A 20,371-nucleotide genomic window follows, 5' to 3' on the forward strand; every position below is an offset into this window, starting at 1 on the left:
ATAAACAGCTGTGGTAAAATTAACTCCATTCAAAGCAGGAAACAAATTATTTCTAAGTAGCTTAAAATGGCAGGGGAGAAAAGGAAATACATTCTAAGGTTACAGAACTTTCTATTTTGAGCTATTATTAGCAATTTAATTTTTGTTCTTTATTCTGGATTGCTCTCTCTGCTGACAATTTATGGCCCTGGGCAAAAAGATGGACCACGGTAACAGTAAAGGCCAGTGGTGCTCTGGCCCTCTAAGCACTTCTCAGCTTTGTTAAGCGATGGCAGCTGTTCAGAGGCACACACCTAGGACAATGCAAAGGATCTCCTGGTTTGGTATGGCAGCCAGAGAGAAACACTGCCAACTGTGTTTAATAGAACAAAGGCATTTGTAAATGAAGCTTATTGAGTTTTTCTACTTTTATGGAAGGGAAGGAAAGCAAGGGGAAATATGTCTTTTCCTTCTATTTAGAGAATGACAGCATGGAACACCCGGGTGACTGATCTGAATGACAAAGGTGGTGAAATTATCCATGGTAATTGCAGTAGATTAGACAGGAACTGTCCTTCTTCCTTTTCCTCACATACTGGTGAACACAGAACAAATACCCACATCCTATATCGTATTAATCTTGAGCTTGCTTTCTATCAAAATCCTGTATTTTGTTGAAGCCATCCCCAACAACATTCCAGCAACATTCCAGTGTTATAACAAAATCAAACCCAGAAAATTAAATTGGATTCTAAATACTACTGTAGGAGAAAGACATGTTGATTCTTCTTAGTTTAAAGATTAATAAATTCATTCTTTCAAGACACAAATTAATGCTTCTTTACCAAAAATGATTATATGTACAAATAGCTGAGGCATACTAGCTCAATATTAGTAATTATTTGTTATTCTCAGTCATTCCTTGAAAAAATGTAACTATGTCAGCTAAATATTTTGTCATTTGCTTTCAACATGTTCATTTTCCTTTGCATAACAGTTCTTGCCACATAAGAAATGCCCCAAGATTTCTATGCTTGCACAAGTGGTCATGCAAGGGGAAGGGGAGCAGTGCCTGGCCCCATGTAGCAGCATGCATTGAGGGTGATGCAGCACAAGCATCTTCTGCAGCACGAGTACAGAGCCATCAGTACAGAACTTGGTGGCTTCCCCACCTCCCCAGCCTCTTCCCCAAGTACTGTAAGAGCAAACAGGAACAATAATTCATTTAGGAGCTATACAACTGTAGACAACCATTGTCCTCTTCATTTGGGGATTACTTTTTTTCACCACCCTCACCAGGTACAGGCACATTATCACACCTGGAAGGAGGTGGAAGCATTACCTGCCACCTGAGGCAGCAGGGTTCTTTACCTGCCACCCACTAAGTACCCATCGTTTGTGAAACTCGTGGAAAACTGCTTGGTAGTGGGAATCCCAAACAACAGAAGGATTTCACATTTCACCTCAGTCAAGATCATTTTTCCACACACGGCCTCCAGTCGCATGTCATCTGTACATTTGTTCTCCAGCAAACAGGATGCTAATTTTTAATAATGAAAATTTCCCTCCCCCAAGTTTATAGTTTTTTTTTCTCAGGTGTTATTTTTCATTGCAGCACCTGTAGCAGCTGTGTATTTGATACAAGCTCTTTTTTTGCAAGCAAGTTGTAACAAGGTGAGGAGAAATACAAAGTTGTAACTGTCTTCAGAACGGTTAAAATCCACATTTTGCGCATTCATTGAACTTGGCTCACATTCCGACACTCCTAAATGGGATTTACAACATCATAAATACATCAGCCATATTGATTTCTCAGAACTCTGACCAGCCATAATTCCTCAAGAATTAAGGAGAGGGAGACAAAAAAAGGGGTTAAAAAAGTGGTGGAGCATAGAAAACACAAAACACAATTGAGGTTACTCACGAATGTTTCTGTTTCAACGATCCTGATCTTCTTCCATTATATCTAATAGCTATTACTGACAGCATTGTGGATCCACATATAAGGAAAGAGAGGCAAATATTTGTCAAATCAAGCATTTTATCTGCACTGTTCCTCAGTTATTGCATCTTTGAAGAGAAAGAAAGCGAAGCAAGAAAGAGAAACTAAATCAGTAAAAATAAAATAATTAGAAATCCAAGAAGCATTGTTCGTGGAGGTGCACGAAAGTTGCAGGGTGAGAGAAAAGAGGGCTGTGATCAACAAAACGACAAGTTTTTTGTTGCTGTGTGTCTCTCTTCACCCAGCATATGCAGTAGCAAAGATTTTCTGAAGCAGGTTGATGAGCAGAATGCCAAAGGAGCTGGAATTGTTGCTGAGCGGAGCCTGGCATACCTCATGACCAGGAAAGCCATGTCAGCATATAAAGGCAATGCTGGGTGTTTCTGCACGAGATAATCTTGCATATTTCAGTGGAAGGTATCTCTAGAAGCAGCGACCAATTCAACAGCTATTACAGGCCTTGGTTAAGTAAGAAAGTATATTTTAAATGCAGCAGTTGGACAATGGCTTTCAAAACAAAAGTATTTAGCACTGAGCATGTGTTTGTGAAGTAAAAGCTCTAAGCTTGATTACAAAGTTGAGCAACACTTCATGCAATGTGATACAGGCGAATCCAAGCATTGCCTAGGCATAACTAATCTAAAGTTATGAACTGACTCCAGCTTAATTTACAGAGAAATCAGCAAGCTGAAATTAGAGCAGCTATGAGTTGTTTTAACCAGTCATCCCTAAATGAAAACAATTCTGTGGAATGTCTCCAAATGATTTTCACTGGAGACATAAGCTCATGGATATTTGCCTAAAAATATGGACCATAGAGGAGACATGAAATGGAAGGAGCTGGCTGCACCACCTCTTGTTCAGGAAGAGCATGATGAGTAAGTTTGCAGGAAGTGAGCTGTAAATAGATGGAGCAGGGAGAGTAAGGGACCCTCCTTTTTGAGTGTTAGTTTAGATAAGAGCATCTCTGATAGTAAGAACAGTGCAAACCCTTGTTTCGTTTAAGACTTCCCCGTTTGACCTGATTTTGTGTATTCCTCAGTCCCAGTTCCAACCCAAAAAGCAACAAACAGGCCGTAAGTGTATCTGGAGATCTGGCCTTCTGAGATGCACCTTCATGGAGAAAGTAACACACCTCTGCAGCAGTTAAAAACATGCAAGTCTCAACCAAATGCCAAGCGAGGTAGAATTAAACCTACAAGTAAGCCAACTCCAGGTAGTATAAACAGATATCTTTTATCAGCTTTAAAAACAAAGTTTAGATGGGTGTTTGCCCAGAGCAATGGCAGACAATCTACTGTTGGTTAAGCTGTCTTCTTGCAGCTGGTTATCAAGCTTTCCTCTGGACACCCATCCAATCCTGCACTCTGAAATCAGTTTGATACAATTTCTTTTCTGTGGCATGGCACAACAATGGGCCAGCAGGATTAACAAGAAGAACTAAATGCAGAGCTCTAGCACAACTGGAAATATGAGTGAATTCTTCCTGGCTTCAGTTATGCTTACTTTAGATGACTTGAGAAGAGGGGAAGGATGATTTGGCTCTTAATGAATAACAGGCTGCGCATGGAGAGCAGACTTTTGGAGAACTTTGAAAGGTAATGTTAGGGCAGCACTACCCAGTAAGATTGTGAAATTAAAGGCTCCAAAGGCAGACCTTGAATCTGATTTGAAGCTTCATCTTTATGTCTGAAGTCAAGCATACTGGAAATTAACTTCATAAATCCTTATCATGCTCATCACGTGGGTGGATTAGAGGACATGAGGGTCTAAGAACTCTGCAAGAAGCATGAAATTTGAGTGATTGAAAAGCAGTCATGGAGATATAAGGTGAGAAGCAGCACAAAAATTTGAAGACCACCAGCCACATGGTCTGCTCCAGGCAGAGCAAGGGCTTGGTTGGAGCTTGCAAAGAGCTGCAAAATGAATTCTGGTAGACAGGGAAATAATTTTCCACAAGGAAATACTCAGAGCTGCACACATTCACATAGATTTTTGTTCAAAAAAAAGGATCAGGTTTGTTAAGAAAAACAAACAAAAAAAAGATGTAAGGGCAAATATCAGAATAGAATTATGTGACTTTAACTACTTCATCCTTTGCTGTCAACATGCATAAGACAGAAGTCCTCAGAGGTAGAAGACCAAACACTCCCACCCATTAAGGAGGAAGAAGGGCAGCTTAGCATGGATCCTCTCAAGAGAAAGCTCTCTGGTGAAAAGCAGATGTCAAAGCTAGCACAACATCCTGTTCACTGGAAGACAGGACTGAACACTTTGCACTTAGACACACCAAATGTGAATCTTCTAGCTTGATTTCTCCATGAGGAAACAGGTGGAAGGACAGATTTCTGTCTTCCTTGCTTCCTCTGTCTTGGATCTGATGAAAGCATTCTCTCCTTTTCTATATTACCAGGGCAGTAAAAGAACATGAAAAGCAGGATGTGCCCTTCTTTTAAAAAGCAGAAGCCAAAAACCTGAAGATTAAATGAAAAGAGCTTTATATCTTCTACTCTGCTTGGCAGAAAAAATGTATCAGCCAGAATGCTGTGAGTAATAACTGTCAAAGACAGAATGCCAAATGAAGAGCATGCAGTAAAAATAAATTTTAAAAATCACCAGAAAAAGAAAATCTCAAATCAAATCAAAACCCAAAATATCCTTTAAGAAAAGCAAAGCATACTTTATGAGTTCAACAACCACAATGGGAACTTTATTTTTAGAGCAGACTGACTTTTAATTCAAAAATTAGTGGCGATTATTAACGTCTTCTCGTTAGCGATGGGACTAAATGGTCTTAGATTCCATAACTGAGACCAAAACATCCAGTGTAACTCACGATTTACTGTGGGCTTACACACAGACATTGTATGGACACAGAACACACACATGCACAGGAGGAACAGGGGCATTCTCATTGCATTAAGGCTGGGCAGTTGATCAGCAGCAAACTGACTTCAGCTTACAGACAGATATATGCACGTAGAGTAGCCGTAAGTGGGTAGCAGTGGCACAATTTACAAGTGTGGATAAATCAAACAAGTTCAGAGGACTGAAGCTTTGCTTGATGATTTTGGAACACACTCACTGTTATAACGTCTGTAGCTGTCAATCTTTGCCGGTGCCACTCTGTACAGAATTGTCCCTTCAAAGGCAGATTTTCCTGACAGCAGGCAAGAGAAGGAAAGACAAAAAAAGAGAAGGGGCAGGGTGGGGGTAAAGAGATCGAATGATGGTAAAAAGAAGGGAAAGGAAGAGGTTTTAATCTGTATTTTCAGTCACTGACATTTAAAAGCCTCATTAGCAAAATGACGAGAACATTAACAAACATATCTGATTATACATGAAGTTAAAATATTCTTACTGCATGTATGTCAGATAACAGAATCTCATGATTTTGCTAAAGCTGTTATTTACAATGTCCAACAGAATGCATTCTTCTTAGGTTTGGTCTGTTGTCCATCACGTTGTGAGACTTGCAAGTAAAATTATTTGTGTGGTTTTTGCAACCTTGCACAGGGGAATCCTGAAAAAATATTATTGCTGCAATGATGTACTCACAGCGGCTCAACATTCCTGCTGCAGATGTCGTGCACTTGAACAAGCACAGCTGACATCCAAACAGGGCAATGAAATACTCACATCTCTTTAATGTATCAGGATCCTGTGAGCATCAGAAATACTGCATCTTTCCAAGATCACTTATTGGAAATATTTTGGACATGGGAACTGGTCTTAAACAGTGCTTAGTAGGAAGAATAGGACAGTAAAACCTGAATAAATCGGTTTTTCAGCTAAAAGCTTAATCAGGTGTGACTTGGTATTGACATTAACAAAAGCAAAATTCTAAAATTAAGAGGGAAAACAGTAAAACTATAAAAACCAAATCCCACTTCTCATCTAAGATATATAAGATAACATTTTTATTATAAAATCCATTAATTTTTTTTTTTTCATTGCTAGTGAGATAGCTCATGCTCTGATATTTAGGACATGAAATTCAAGTGAAAGTAAAGGCATGAGCAGCTGAAGTGTTTTGTGTGTCAGGTTTAGAAACCCAGGCAAGCCCAAGAATACACCAATGCCAGCTTGTTCCAAATCCCCCCATGGTATACGATCACAGAAATTGATGTATTTGGTAAAATTTTATAGCAAAATAGCCAGTATATGTGAATTATCACAACACAGAATCACACCCAGTTTGGTACCAAAATAAGTGGGATTTTTTTCTCCTGTATATCATTCTGTTGGACTTTCAGACAATAAAAAGCTATACTTATTTATACATTATAATAAGCTAATTCTTAGTTTTGTTCTTGCAGTTTAATTAATAACAAAATGTTTCCATTGCCTTATGTAATGTTTATGTAATGCGGAAGTAAAAATGCTAAAAATCCATCTTTACACTTTCTTTTTACAGGATGCTATTAAAAGAGTGCTATTAAAACAGTCAAACATCAACCCACTGCTAAGAAAAAAGTAAGTTAAGCTTCATGACACTGTGGAGAGCCAGAGAGACAGAAATGGAAATCTAAAGTTTTAAGAACTCAAAACAGAGGAGGTTGCCTGACTGAAGCATCAGCTGATGAGTCTATCACCAGTTCCACCTCCAGCAGCCAGGACTTTTCAGGGGTCATCACTAACAGCTTCCAGAAATAATTGATAGATACCATGAGGCCCAGCTGTACCTTAGAGAGTGCACATCAGAGACAGCAAGATACAAAAGGCCACACAAAAGTGCTGTCATGACACTGCTGTGAATATACTAAATGCTTTTTGAAATAACCTCCTCAGTGTGAAATTGTGATTATCTCAAATAAAATTTTTTTGACTACATGTCAACTTTTTGCTTCTCAACAGGCTGTATTGACAAGAAAGTGGCATTGAAAGTAGTCTTAAAATTAATACTGTATCTCTGAGAAATATGGAAAATAATCTTATAAATCATCTATCTAATATAGTAATAAATTGATAATGCAAGCTATTTGTTCATGCTGTAACAGTTGGCCCAAAAAAAGCAATATTTTCATTTAAGAGCATGCTTTAAAGAGCAAGGAACTGCTGTTTACTCTAAGAGTAGCTGATCCTGTCTGTACTTACATTCCAAAATGCACCTTTGAAGACAAGAAATTTGGCAATCATGTTACATCTGGGACAATTACTTTAAAATCAAACAAACAACCCCCCAAATATTTTGATCTTGCAACAGTCTTGCTTTCCAGCCTGCTGAAAACCATCGAGGGGAGGCACAGGTTCTCAACCCTTTCCAAATAAGGTTCAAGTTAAGTCCCAGAGTCAGGATTCAGAAATATTTGGCACTTTTAAAACTAGCCCCAGGCATTTTCAAAAAAGGAAATTTTTGCTCTGAACAAGCTTCAGAGGTTAGTCTATGGCAGAGCATGAAAAGAAACCAAGATAATGTCTTCTGGCTGTTTACTCTGACCTGCCATAAAATTTACATGGACACAAGAAAACCAATAAAATCAGACTTTTTTCTGTCCATTTGGGCTGGTGTAGATTGTAACAGAAGGACAAAGAAATATGGATTTTTATTAACTTTATTTCTTAAAAACCAAGTTATGTAATTTTTTTTGTATTTCTTTTTGAGTTCACCAAAATTACATTTGCCCTTCAAAAATTCTCTTTATAGATGGTCAGTAAAATGTGATTTTAAAATCAAGTTTAATGAAATTTAACCAAGACATTAAATTTAATTATTGACTTAAATATATTCGTGGGTTTGCACAGTGCCAGTTCTCCACATATCCCATGCTATTTTCCCAGGTCTCACAATAAATCTGCCAAGCATTACCTTATCCATTTTACAGGCTGGGCTGAACAGTTCAAGGCTGCTGCTCAAGACTGCAGAGCCAAACCCCAACCCTTTCTAGGCTCCTCTGAATGTTGAGCAGAACCTCAGTGGCTGCCCAGGGCCTGAGTTCAGTGCCTGGGTACAACCCCTCACCCAAATGCCAGCTCCACAATCTAGAATTCATATTCAAGGATTCCACCTTGCCAAGTCCTGCGATACAGATGCACTCAGAGTTTCCAGAGAAACAAAAATGAGTTACTGCACATGTAAAGTACTGTCACATCTTGTCATCCATAGAGGAAGGAGCTGACTTAGAGGCATGGATACACACCTTCCTGAGATGTAACCTAGAGCATTTCAGCAGTGCTACTAGCCTGATGGCCAAATCTTCCAGGGCTTACTTATTCATTTTTTATTTTACTATGTTTTAAACTAAACATGAAATGAGATTATCATTCCTAGTCAGTTGTGCAAACTTGTTAAAATTTTTGCAATCTCATTATGGAGATTTTCAAATCCAGATATGCAGTGTGCCTGAATAGAGCCTCATGAAGCACTATGTGTTGGAGAGCTACAGCTGTATCAATCACCTAAACTACATACAGAAAAAAAATTGAATTTATGTGTATTTCCAATAATTCTCCTAAGGCAATGCAATTCTTAAATTGATAGTTTTACTTGAAGAAAAAATAAATTTAAAAAAAACATTAAAATCCCCATAACAATCTCAGCATTCCTTGAGTCACTGTCTCTCTCTCAGGAGGTTTACAGTATTCTTTTGTTTTATAGGTATATCTAATAGCTCCTCACCTCAGATAGCCAAAAAGCACCTCCAAAAAATTAAATTAAATACAAAAAAAAGTAGGAAAACCATCTCCCACCCACAGTTACTTCAATTTATTTAAAGGTGCAAAAACAACATTTGTATTACTGCTGTCTTCTCCATAAAAGTATCACAGGTTTGGGTTCCACTGACAGTCAGAACCAGCACACAAAACCAAGTCTGAACAAGGCATGGGCCATAATGGACACCAAGAGTTAATGCTTTGTGGCTGCTTTTGCACACTCCAATGTATGTTTTTGTTAAGAGAGATTTTTAGGATGCTTATGAAGTATATATATTAAATTACCTGAAAAGAAAGAATACTCATTCATTGATATAAAAAAAATTGGGGTATTCTATTCTGAACATTATCACCTACCTTGTTCACTTATATAGTACCAAACACTACAGACTCCAGAGCTGAAACTACTCTATACAATTAGTTCTTCCAAGACTCACTGTGTTTATAATTAACATAATTCATGATAGCATATACAATTATAGAAAGCAGTTTGCAATCTCACCAAAACATGCACCTTCACTTAATGACCTTTCTCCCTCTCCATCCCATTAAAATTTTGAAGTTTAAAATATGTTAATTCCAGTCTGAAGGAATATTACATTTAAATATCTTGAACAGCACTGACCACAAGACTAGGTCACCAGTACACATTCACACAGGAAAACGTATTCCATTACAAAAAATATAAAATATTTTCATCATTGCAAAAGTTAGGGCTTTCAGGATCCTATTTTTGTGGTATGGAATAAGGGTGACAAATTTGCCTTAACTGGAAAAATATGGAAAAAAGAAAAAAGTGCTATAATTTTCTACCTTTTATTGACAGAGTAAATTATAAAGGTTTTGGTAAATTTCAGCTGAAATCTGCTTACAAAGATCTTGGTAGTCCTTTGACTTTTGTTTATTCAGAGATCTCAGGAGAATGCTACAAAACAATGAACATCTGCAGTGCTAAAAATAGGAAGACCTTGGCAAGTATTGTGGAATTAGCCTGAAATATGCAAATAGAATTGCCTTTTTTTTTTTCTCTCTGAAAATTCAGATTTGATCACTGAATTAGGGAAAAGGAAAGTAATAGCTGCTTGAAGAACATAAAAAACATGAAGACCAACAGCTTTCCATTTAATGTAACAGCACACTTTTGGTTCAGGTTATTCTCCAAGAGAAGTTACAAATAGGACAATCCACTCCCATGCTTATACTATTGCAAACTTAGTTACCAAACATGCTTTTCACCTGCAGGAGTACTGGCCCACTGTAAATGAGAGAACAAAGTCCATGTCCCAGTTCTGGCCTTTTTCCCTTTGGCTGCTGGGGCAGTGGGTGTTGGAGGTGATAGAAACATGTTCAGCACCTGGAGGGAAAAAGTGCTGCATGTCCCACACCAGTAATTCTGAATCCTTAATCTATTGGAGTTGTTACAGAATGTATGGCACTTTAACCCCTCCACTTTAAATAAGCCACTTTGTACTTTCCATGTCCAAAGACAAAAAATCCCTTGTAAGTAATTCTGAAGTACAAATGCAGTCATCATCATTGCCTTCTCTCTTCTCTTAGTCTGTTGTGGCTCAGCTTACACAGCTTACACAGCTCAGAGAGCACTGACAATGTTGCAACTCAGGTAGCACTGCAGGTATACATAAATCATCATCATCTGACCCTTTCAGCATAAATTAAGAACATGGCATTCAAAAACACTTCCAAGCAAGAGATAAGAATGTGCTATCCTATCAATGTGTTATGAGATAAAGACACAAACATACATACACAACATCAATAATAAATTTTTCCTTACTTGACTTCACTTGCTCCTCCTGTGCTATTCCAACATCATCAGAATCAGAGAGTTCCTTTATGAAGTTGGAAGGAAACATGCCAGTCTTTCCATTAAGTATACCTTCCCACCAGCCCTCTTCCACCTGCACCAAGACAAAAAAAGGGAGTTTTTACATAAGCAACACTTTACTGAGTACCATTATATACATTCAATAAATTACAGTAACAGCTCTGAATAGTTTATATCAATTAATTTCAGGTATAAGGAGCACATGGCATGGGCTGCAAGCCAGAACATCTCTCTTTTTTTCTTCATAAGTGAAAACAAGAGAGATGCATGAACCCATCAGTAAATGTCAGCAGTGCTGACAGCAGTCAGAAGCACAGACAAGCATTAAATAAAAGGATAAAAGAGCAACCAGAGAGCACACAGTGTCTCTACATTTCAATTTTTATGGATATCCATTCAATCAGTAAATTTTCAGTGCACACTGTATGGCTATTCAAGACCATCTTAGTGGATGTGATTTGCAGATTCTGTTTGAATTCCCCAAGTAATTAATGGTGAAAGAGAAACACCTACAAAGGGCTACTCAGAGAATCTAATTTAGGTATCTTAATATAATGAAAACATTCTTGCCTTCCCCATCAAAATTAGAAATTCTGCATTTTAGAAATGAAGAACGCTGCTACATCATTCATGTGTAAATGTAAGAAACCTGTGGAGAACAAAGAACAGTACTGATGCATATTTGACTCGAGATTTACAAAGAGGTACTGAAATGCATCATAATAATGATAGTGTCAGGAGGAGGAAGGACACTACCTAGCCAAAACCCAAGAGAAAATACCACTTTAAAATCACAAACTCCCTCCTCTATAACCCATTCAGGATTGAATAGTGGTGTCAGGCAGTGAAATGACAGCCCTTAGAAATGCCTTTAGGTTATAATGGCACCACAAGAAATGACTGATTATATGCATCAACTAAACACATTCTTGATAGATGAATGTTTTTCATCTGTCAGACACTGTCCCTTCACTAAAAATATGACAGGAGAGGACAGTGTAGGTCTGTGACACATCAGTCTCCAATAATGTTTGACTCATATCTTTTCCTCCTACCTTCCCCCAGTTATGAAAAGAGAAAGTTAATATTACTGTTGAAAAAACAACCCCACACTTTAAATGAAGCTAGCTAATTATCACAGAAAAAAAGTCTGTGAAAAGTATTTTCACTTATCTGTGAAAAACTTGAGTCTTTAGGAAAGAAATCTTATAATAATACAAGGAAATATTTCCTCAAAATACAGAGGAATGTGTGCATTTTTGTCAATTTAGTTACATGAGATGTTTTAGTAAAAAACCCCACATTTCGTGATCTCACAAGTTGAATTTTTGTGTTAATTTGAAAGTAGTTCAGACTAGACTTTCATTTAATCTCAGTATCTGTCCCTGACAAAACTTCCCCTCTTTCAATGCCTCAGTAGTACTGGTGAGCTCCAGAGCATCTCTGGGAATTAGCTTGTTCTTCTTACTATCCTCCTGCCACTTGAGAAGACAGAATACATACATATCACTCAATCACTTCGGGCAGGTAGAGGTTCTTCACATCACAGTATCAGAGTCTCTAAAAGGTAATATTTGCTTTCTTCTCACCAGACTAATAAAAAGCAATATGGAAAACTGAAACTGCATGATACACAGTACTCAGACTCTACAAATTATATCTCTAAAGATCATTTTATATAAATGTTATACTCCATATAAAAATGTTGTTATATAGAAAATACACAAAATGGCCAAGACTCTTTGAGCTATAAAATATTTCAATTTTTCTAGTGCAGTATTTTCATGTGGCTTTATTGATTAGAGCTAAGTATGAAACCATAACTGCATTAACTGATTGGCCAGAAGATTAATGAGAGGATTTACACAGTTCCCAAGATCCCTGCTATGCAAGATGCTGAGATTACTTGACAAATAATGTGACCAATATCATTCAGTTCCATCTTTTCCTCAAGTAATTTTTGCTTGTTTAGTTCTTCCAGAGTAACACTTCAGAGTTTTCTTACAGTTAACATTAGCACTCTTTATGTGATGTGTTGATCTGTGGATCTCTATGTACAGAAGTAAATATATATAAATATCTTTAGACAGCTAAATCTAAACTGCACATGAATATGCTCAGATCATTCATTAGCTTATTTTAATTTTTTCATCTGACTTAAAAATTGTCTGAAAATATCATGTTGTATTCAATAATTCTATAATTATTCTATAATGTTGTATTCAATAATTCAAAAATTCAGAAAAAAATCTAAAGCAAAACCCAGGGGTTTATTCCACAAGCAAAATGCAGAATCATGTTAGCAAGACATTAGAGACTGAGGTCAAACTGGGCCTCCCAAAGATTTATTAGGAAATTTTCATCAAAAGTATCAAAAGCTTTAAGTATTTTAGACATTAAACCTGCTACGTGTCATTAAACCTCAAAACACACCAGCTAGAGATGAACCCATACAATATAAGACATTAAAACATCTCCAGGATTTAGTTATCCCAAACTGGGGCATTCCATTACCATATGGTTTGAAAAGTTGCAATAATTCTCAGCCAATATAACCCACAAATGAAAATCCATTATTCACAGAGGGTAATCCATCTGGAGGCACGAACTCAATAAAATTTGTTACTATGCTATTAAAATAAAAGTGCTTCATAATTTATACATTTATGTCCTGATTTATGCCCAGCATTCATGTGCTGAAACAAACAATCTAAAAAGAGGAGGGCTTCATTTAGCAGTCCATGTCCCTATGCTGACTGCTTGCCAGAAAATCTAGGACTGCCACTGTAAGCTGCTTGATTACACCTTGCTATATAATTAATAGTCTAAAGTTGTTAAATGATTAAAATGTTCAACTCTTTGGAATCACTGATGTAAAGTGTATTTTCAATAAATTCCTCTATTGGCCTGTTCCACAAGATGTTCTACAACCTGCAGCTCTGCCTGTTAGGCTGACAGATTATTCACATCTTAGCTAAGGCAAATGAGGGAAGCTCTGAGTCAGGAAAGGTTTCAAAGGGAAGAAAGTCTCTATGGATCATAACAGAGTCTTTCTGAGCTGTTGAAACTAAAACACAGTTGCAGGAATCAAAGCAATGCCAGAAGCAGGCAACAGGAGAGAGAGAAGCTCAAGGTCAACAGATTTTCTTTTGTTTTGAGAGAACTAGAGAACAGAAGGCAAAGGAAAAAAGCTCCCTTAGTTTATAAATTCTGATGGAAAACATTGAGCTCAAAGGACAAAAGCAATCACATGTTGAAAGGAAATTAGAAACACAGATTCCCAAGAGGCAAAATAAACAAATCACATCCACTGCCAATGGGAAAATAAATTTTGGAAGCAAGACCTCAAGAGAAGATGGTGCCTACAGTGCCACTTGATGGATTACTCTGGGAGTGCATTCAGAGACAGCCATGCCCCTAAGGTGTCAGCCATCCCTTGGGATTCTGGTACAGCAGAATATATCTGGAAACTGTTTGATAACTCGGGTGCAGAAGGTAAAAATTAAAAATGCAGAAGTACTTTGTACTAAGGAATCTTTTCAGCTTCAGAGTTCTTTATTTTAAAGTGTCAAAATGTGCTTTGGGAATTTTTGTGTGTTTGATTTTGTGGTTTGGGTTTTTGTTGGCTTTTTTAAATATCATCTTCTAAACAAGAAACTAAGGGACTGTGAAAGCAATCATGTAGAACTTAGATGACCTTATACGGACTCAGCAGTACTTGCACCCTTATTTCCCTAAAAAAAGTCCCCCACAACATGAACTAACCAAATAAGAAGTAGACATAGAAATCCTCATGAATGACCTGTTAGAAGAGAATTTTGAAAAACTGGCACAGCATTCCACAGAAAAGTAACTGAGGGATGTGAAACCCCAGCATTCATTCCCAGCTGTTTTCTTGCAATTTATACAGCTCTGTAATTGTGGCGCAGACCATTTCCTCACTAATGTTAAATATTCATTCCCCTTTCAACTCTACAGATGCCAAAAGAAGTCACTGTAAGAAAAATCCAGCTCAATGCCCAGTTTATCTTGTTCTTGGACATGGGTTGAATCACTTTATCTGATAACAAGACCAAAAAACATCCATCCACTTAATCTTGCAAATAAGGAGCAACAGATTTGTCAAAATTCAGTTTGCATTTTTATAACTTCAAAACAGTGAGGATTTATCAGGTAATATATGGCAATGTTACCTAAAAGTCAAAGAATAAGCTCAGTGGTATCACAGAAAGTCTCAGTCAAAGACTTGTGAGTTTTACTCCATGCACTTACACATTGCCAAAAAGCTGTCTTAGCAGGAGGAGGCCAAAAGGTACACAGCAGCACAGTGACAGAGCAATCCCAAATGCAAGCAGCCTCAGAACTCTTGAATGACATGCCAAACGTCCTTACTCTCATGCTACAGGTTAATTATCTGGCATCCCATGAAAGTGTAAGGGTGAAAGATAATTGGAATTCAGATATCTGTGTTTAATAAGATAATTATTTACAGTTGTATTTTGGAACAATTGTAATTAGTTAGAGCTAATGAGGTAGGAAAATGACAACCAAAAAGCTATCAATCACACAATAAATGTGAACATAAACAATGACGGAAATGCTTCTCCTTTTAGTTTTAAATGTACTTTTCATTTAAGTCTGTTAATTAATGTCTCATGGGTATCAGTATCTCTGCAGTTATGGAAACCTATTTTAATGACAAGCACTTTATCTATTGTGCTGAATGTTTGATCTTATTGTAATTAATTTCCAACTAGTTAGGACAAATTGGAAGGAACTGTGAATTCTGAAAACACACACACACACACAACACCTCTAAGGATATCCATCTGGTGACAAGTTCAAAACTCACACTTGCTGTTGTTTCAAGCCACTCTACAGCCCCAAATCACTTCTGCCACAACAGGAATTTCCCATTTAACCTACCCCTACTACAAGCACAAAAACCCTTTCAAAACATCTTATCCCATCTGCTGGCACCAGGAAGAAGGATCTGGGTAGCTTTGGATGCTATTTCGTATGGAGAGGTGGGAGAAGGGAAGACATTCTCATCCTCAGCACATCCCCATGTGAGATCAGTGTAACCTGTTTTCACTGGGAATTTGGGGAAACACACTTGGACACTGTTGGAGGCATCTGAGACTTGTGCTCCCTTCTGTCAACCCTGTGCTGGAGGCAGAGATCTTGAACAGGCTTGAGGAGAAGCAGAACGCATTTCTTTACTAATGAAGTCCAATTAGCTTTCCTTTGCAACAGGAAAAGCTTAATGAGTTGTTCGACCAGAAGCAACATTTTAACATGTTGGGGTTTTTTTCTCAATAACTACATGAAGATATATAGATGGTATTTTGAGCTAAGTAATACCAGTTTTATTTGATGTAACTCAGTTAGGAATTGATTTACTTTCAACTAAACAGAAATCCAGGGAGATTTTAAAATATTAATCCAAGTCAATTAAACCAGTGAATTCAACGGATACAACTTTCTTAGAAAGATACAAAAAATACTATCTGTGGGAATTTGAGACCTATTCACGATTAAAAAGATGGGATAAGAGAAAAGAACAACTGGAAATGGAAAGTGAATTACCATTAATGTTCCAATTACACTGAACTGCTCTAAATAATGTGGAAGATATCATCCAGTTTTTAACCCTGAGTAATTATAAACAAAACCTGTATTTTACAAGAATTTTCTCAAATTGTTGCCTGTGTGGAAAGGCTTTTTTTGGTTCTTTGGGGGAGTTTTATACAATAACAGAGCATGATTTTGGTCCTTGCAAAAAAACCCCTCAAATTTCACAACTGAGGAAGACATTTTTTAAACAGTAAGTCGCTCACATCAAATATTTATCATTTGAAATAAGAAGCATTGTATAATGACAAAACCACTATGAATTCTGTTTCAATGCAATGACTATTTATGCAGCATTACTTAAAAGTAGAAGGCTTAACAATTAAATCAGCACATTTGTTGGTGCTATTTTCTGCATCAAATAAAGTTCCTGTTTCAAAAGACACATTCTGCTCTACTTTTTCGAGGAATTAATACCATTATGATAACAGCAGAAGAGGAAGTTACAACAAGTGTTCAACATCAACTGCTTGGTATCAACCATAATGGAAAATAAAGGTCCCACAACAATATTTCCTGAGGCACTGAGAATTTCTATTTAATTTCCTGTTTTCCCCATTCCACCAGCTAATCTACTTTCACCCAAAAGAGAAACCCAAGTGGGTTTCAAAAAACATGCTCTTAACTATAAGCACACACATACAAGTACATGGAATGTTTCACTTTTTTAGTTCTACATTTTTCAATTTTAATGCTGATATTTTCAGTCTCTTTGGATATAAATAAATCAGGTATGTATAATTAAGTTTTTTAAATTTAAAAAGAGACAAGATACATTCCATAAGAGATGCCTAGTGTGTCATCTAAATTATTTAATCATATAATTCATTCAGTAGAGTTAATTTGTTGGCTGGATACTAGGAAAAGGTTTTATTCCATCAATTTACTCTTAGAGGACACAGACTTAAAACTTTTAAGTAGTATTTGTGTGGACATGTGAGGTGAAATATACCTCAAATTGCCCAATGAAAATAGTTCATGTGATGTCATGAAACTCATTATAATATGGAGTTTACAATATGTTCAAAATATGCTCTTATAACCTTGAATTCCCGCATTACGAAACTGCTCACAGACAGAATAAGGTTGGTTAAGTGACACATCATGTCTGATTCCAAGGGAAGAATGATGTGCAGAGCTGCTGTGCACAGCTAGGTTAGAGCAAAACCAGTGATCACTAAGCTTCTTATATTCAGATGTGAGAATTTAATCTCTTATAAGAAAATACTGGATGCCATATAGATTACAGTAGAATTTATATTCTTTTCAAATTGATTGCTTAAGAGACAGATGCGGGAAAAAGTAAATGAACTATATATCCTTGACAAGAAAATAAATGTTGAATTACTGCTGAGTCATGCCAGAGAAAAAATTCTTACAAATAAATGATACAAACTGCAAGACGTCATGTTGGCTGCCTGAGCAGACTAAGGTTTTCCTTTTAAAGCCAAGCAAATAAGAATAAATCAGTTTAAACACATTCTACTTAAAGGATGCATGTTATCATTTTGATATCGGTCCTCATGCTGTCAAGAAGATATTTGTAAAATTGCTAATGGAACACTGAAGGTATTGGGAGCAAACACCATTTCTTCATCCTGCAGCCACTCACCCATGCAAAGAAAATCCCTGTCTCTCTGTCCAAGCTTGCATAATTTGTTTCCAGTTCGTGTAATTAATTTTCCATATCCAGTTCTAACCAACATAAGTGCGTCTTGAGTCTCTAAATATTTTGTTGATTTTTATTTGGTTTTTGAGGTTTTTAAAAAACTGATTAAGACCAAAATGAAATTCCTAAAATTTGCTGCCAAAGATGATGAAAAGTGAACTCTAGTAGAGATTCAAGTGGATTTCTTAAATGTCTTTAACTTTGCAAAGGTAATTTTTCCCTATGTCTGGCTTACTAAAACTGTGAAATGTTTCTTCTGCTATAATCTATGGTTCTTCAGAGATATAAACTCGAGAGCTATAGAGATATAAACTTTGTAACACAAACTTGAAGCTCTTTCCCTGAACAGAACTCTGAAACATAAACTGATGTAAAACCAGCAGAAATGCTACAGGGAAAAAAAAGTCACAAAATCCATAAGAAAAAAACCAACATCCCCTAATCCCTAACAGTAACCCGAACCAGACAGGTCAGGATAGCAGAGAAGAAAAATGTCTGGTTTAAATTATGCACTGAGGAGCTTAGCATGCACAAGACATGTCAGAATTGCATGTATGCATATTCAATTAAAGATACGCTCACCTCTCCCACAACTTCAATGATGTCGCCAACTTTTAATTCCAATTCATCGTCATTTTGAGGCATGTAACTGAAAGCCACCTGACATCTTCTTCTTCTGCTTCTCTCTCCTGAGGAAAATAAAGGAAATAGGGAAATGTAAAATGAAAATAAAATTCCATGCCAAACACAAGCCAGGGGAAATTATTAAAGATGAAAAATTATTCTTTGAGCATTGTTATCAGAATCTGAATGTTTGTGATACTTAGTCTATCTCCCTAGATTTTCCTTACAAAAAGAGCCAAAATTTAACTAATTTTGCTTCCTAATGACAGGATGGACAAACTTCACCCAATGGATCTTTCCAGGTGTATTCACTACCATTTCTCTTCTAGGCTAGTGCTCTATACACATGGTGTAGGCAAATTCCGAAACCAGAGGGATGGGGAAGGGATCCAAACTTATAAGGAAATAAACTCTCAGCTGTATCTTTTTGGCCACAACTCTTTCACAGGTGTACAAATAACTCATTAACCATTCTTTTCTTTTTTTTTTTTTTTTCTTCACAGTATCATAGAATTGCTTAGGTTGGGAAAGACCTTTAAGACTGTTCAACTGTTAATGCAGCACTCCCAAGACCACCACTAAACCACATCCCTAAACCCCACACCTACATGTCTTCTAAGTACCTCCAGGAATGGTGACTACACCACTTCCCTGGGCAACCTGCTTCAATGCTTGACAACACTCTCTGTGAAGAAATTTTTCCTAATATCCAACCTAAATGTCCCTTGGCACAACATGAGGCCTTTTTCTCTCATTCTGTCACTTGTTACATGGGAGAAGAAGCCAACTCCTACCTCACTACAAACACCTTCCAGGTGATTATAGAGAGTGGTAAAGTCCCTCCTCAGACTCCTTTTCTCCAGACTAATTAATCCCAGGTCACTCAGCTGCTCCTCATTGGACTTGTGCTCCAGACCCTTCACCCTCTGTTCCCTTCTCTAGACATGCTCCAGCACCTCAATGGCTTTCTTGTAGGGAAGGGCTCAGAGCAAGGCATTGATCTGCTGGCTCACGTGTCTTCTTGCATCCCCATTCCCTGTGACTGGAAGGATAGAGAAGAATACTGCTTCTGCTCCTGATGCCTTAAGCAGGTGTCCCAAGAGCCTGAATAACCAACCTCCTGATTGCCCTTAGTCCTCTAGCTGCAACATTATCACCGCCTACCTGAGAAATCAGTAATGGACAATAATCTGAGGGCTGTACCAGGTTAAAAACCTTTCCATCCACACCTTCAACCCTGACCCCAGGGAGACTGCAGAGTTCCCAAAGAAGTGGGTCCTGTTGGCATATCAGGCTTTCTGTTCCCTTCAGAAGACAGTCTTCCACAATGGTGACCTGCCTTTTTTTTTTCTTTTTTTTCTTTTTTTTTATGGTAGCCATTTGAACTGTTACCAGGGCATAGGCTGACATCACCCTGGTGACATTTCCATGGCAGATGCAACATTGTCTCCATTGTTGAATGCCACTTGCAGAGCCTCACACCGGTTATGCCAAGGCCCCAGGGAGGTGGGGCAGTCACAGAGATACTCCTGCTGCACTAGGCAGGAGCTCACATTTATGTACCATGCAGATATAGATGTGTGTATACACACACATATTTGTAAGGTGCACTAATGTTAGCTTAAAGAAAATAGAAGGAAAACCATTGCAATTGAGTTAGTAAGGTTAAGACAGGCTAATTTTGATAACCTGTCAGACACTGGAAATTATGTTAACAATCTTTCTCTTCTAGCTTGGATGTCCAGGCTGTGAATCCATAGCCCTTTCTCTGATGACACTTCTGCCATCAGTTTTAAGAGAGTTAAGTGAAAATACTCTGTTCCAGAGGTTCGTTTGCTAGATCTGCTGGCTTACATGTTGTATAGTTGTATGAGATGAGAGAGCTTCCCTAAATTAAGTTGCTAAGCTGGCTGCTTCAGCCTCTGTTAGCTGAAGTATAACTTGCTGATACAAATCATGACTG

General features: G+C 37.4%; 1 protein-coding gene across 5 annotated transcripts in view; it reads right to left on the bottom strand.

Annotated features, from left to right (window-relative positions):
- The window catches only part of SH3KBP1 (SH3 domain containing kinase binding protein 1), a 211,649-nt gene that overhangs the window by 87,303 nt on the left and 103,975 nt on the right, over nucleotides 1-20,371 (bottom strand). For 4 of the 5 annotated variants that reach the window (XR_005952296.1, XM_041399855.1, XM_041399857.1 and 1 more), the window contains 3 exons: nucleotides 18,367-18,473; nucleotides 10,431-10,554; nucleotides 5,067-5,141 (listed from right to left, as the gene is read on the bottom strand). Coding sequence is in view for 4 of the 5 variants with exons in the window: in XM_041399855.1 (XP_041255789.1) it covers nucleotides 5,067-5,141; nucleotides 10,431-10,554; nucleotides 18,367-18,473 (306 nt within the window). In the remaining variant the exon portion in view is untranslated. The remainder of the gene's footprint in view (nucleotides 1-5,066; nucleotides 5,142-10,430; nucleotides 10,555-18,366; nucleotides 18,474-20,371) is intronic. The other variant, XM_041399856.1, reaches the window with a different exon arrangement.

The sequence above is a fragment of the Onychostruthus taczanowskii genome, unplaced genomic scaffold (genome assembly GCF_017590055.1).
Source record: "Onychostruthus taczanowskii isolate IOZ18803 unplaced genomic scaffold, ASM1759005v1 scaffold17, whole genome shotgun sequence".
NCBI lineage: Eukaryota > Metazoa > Chordata > Aves > Passeriformes > Passeridae > Onychostruthus > Onychostruthus taczanowskii.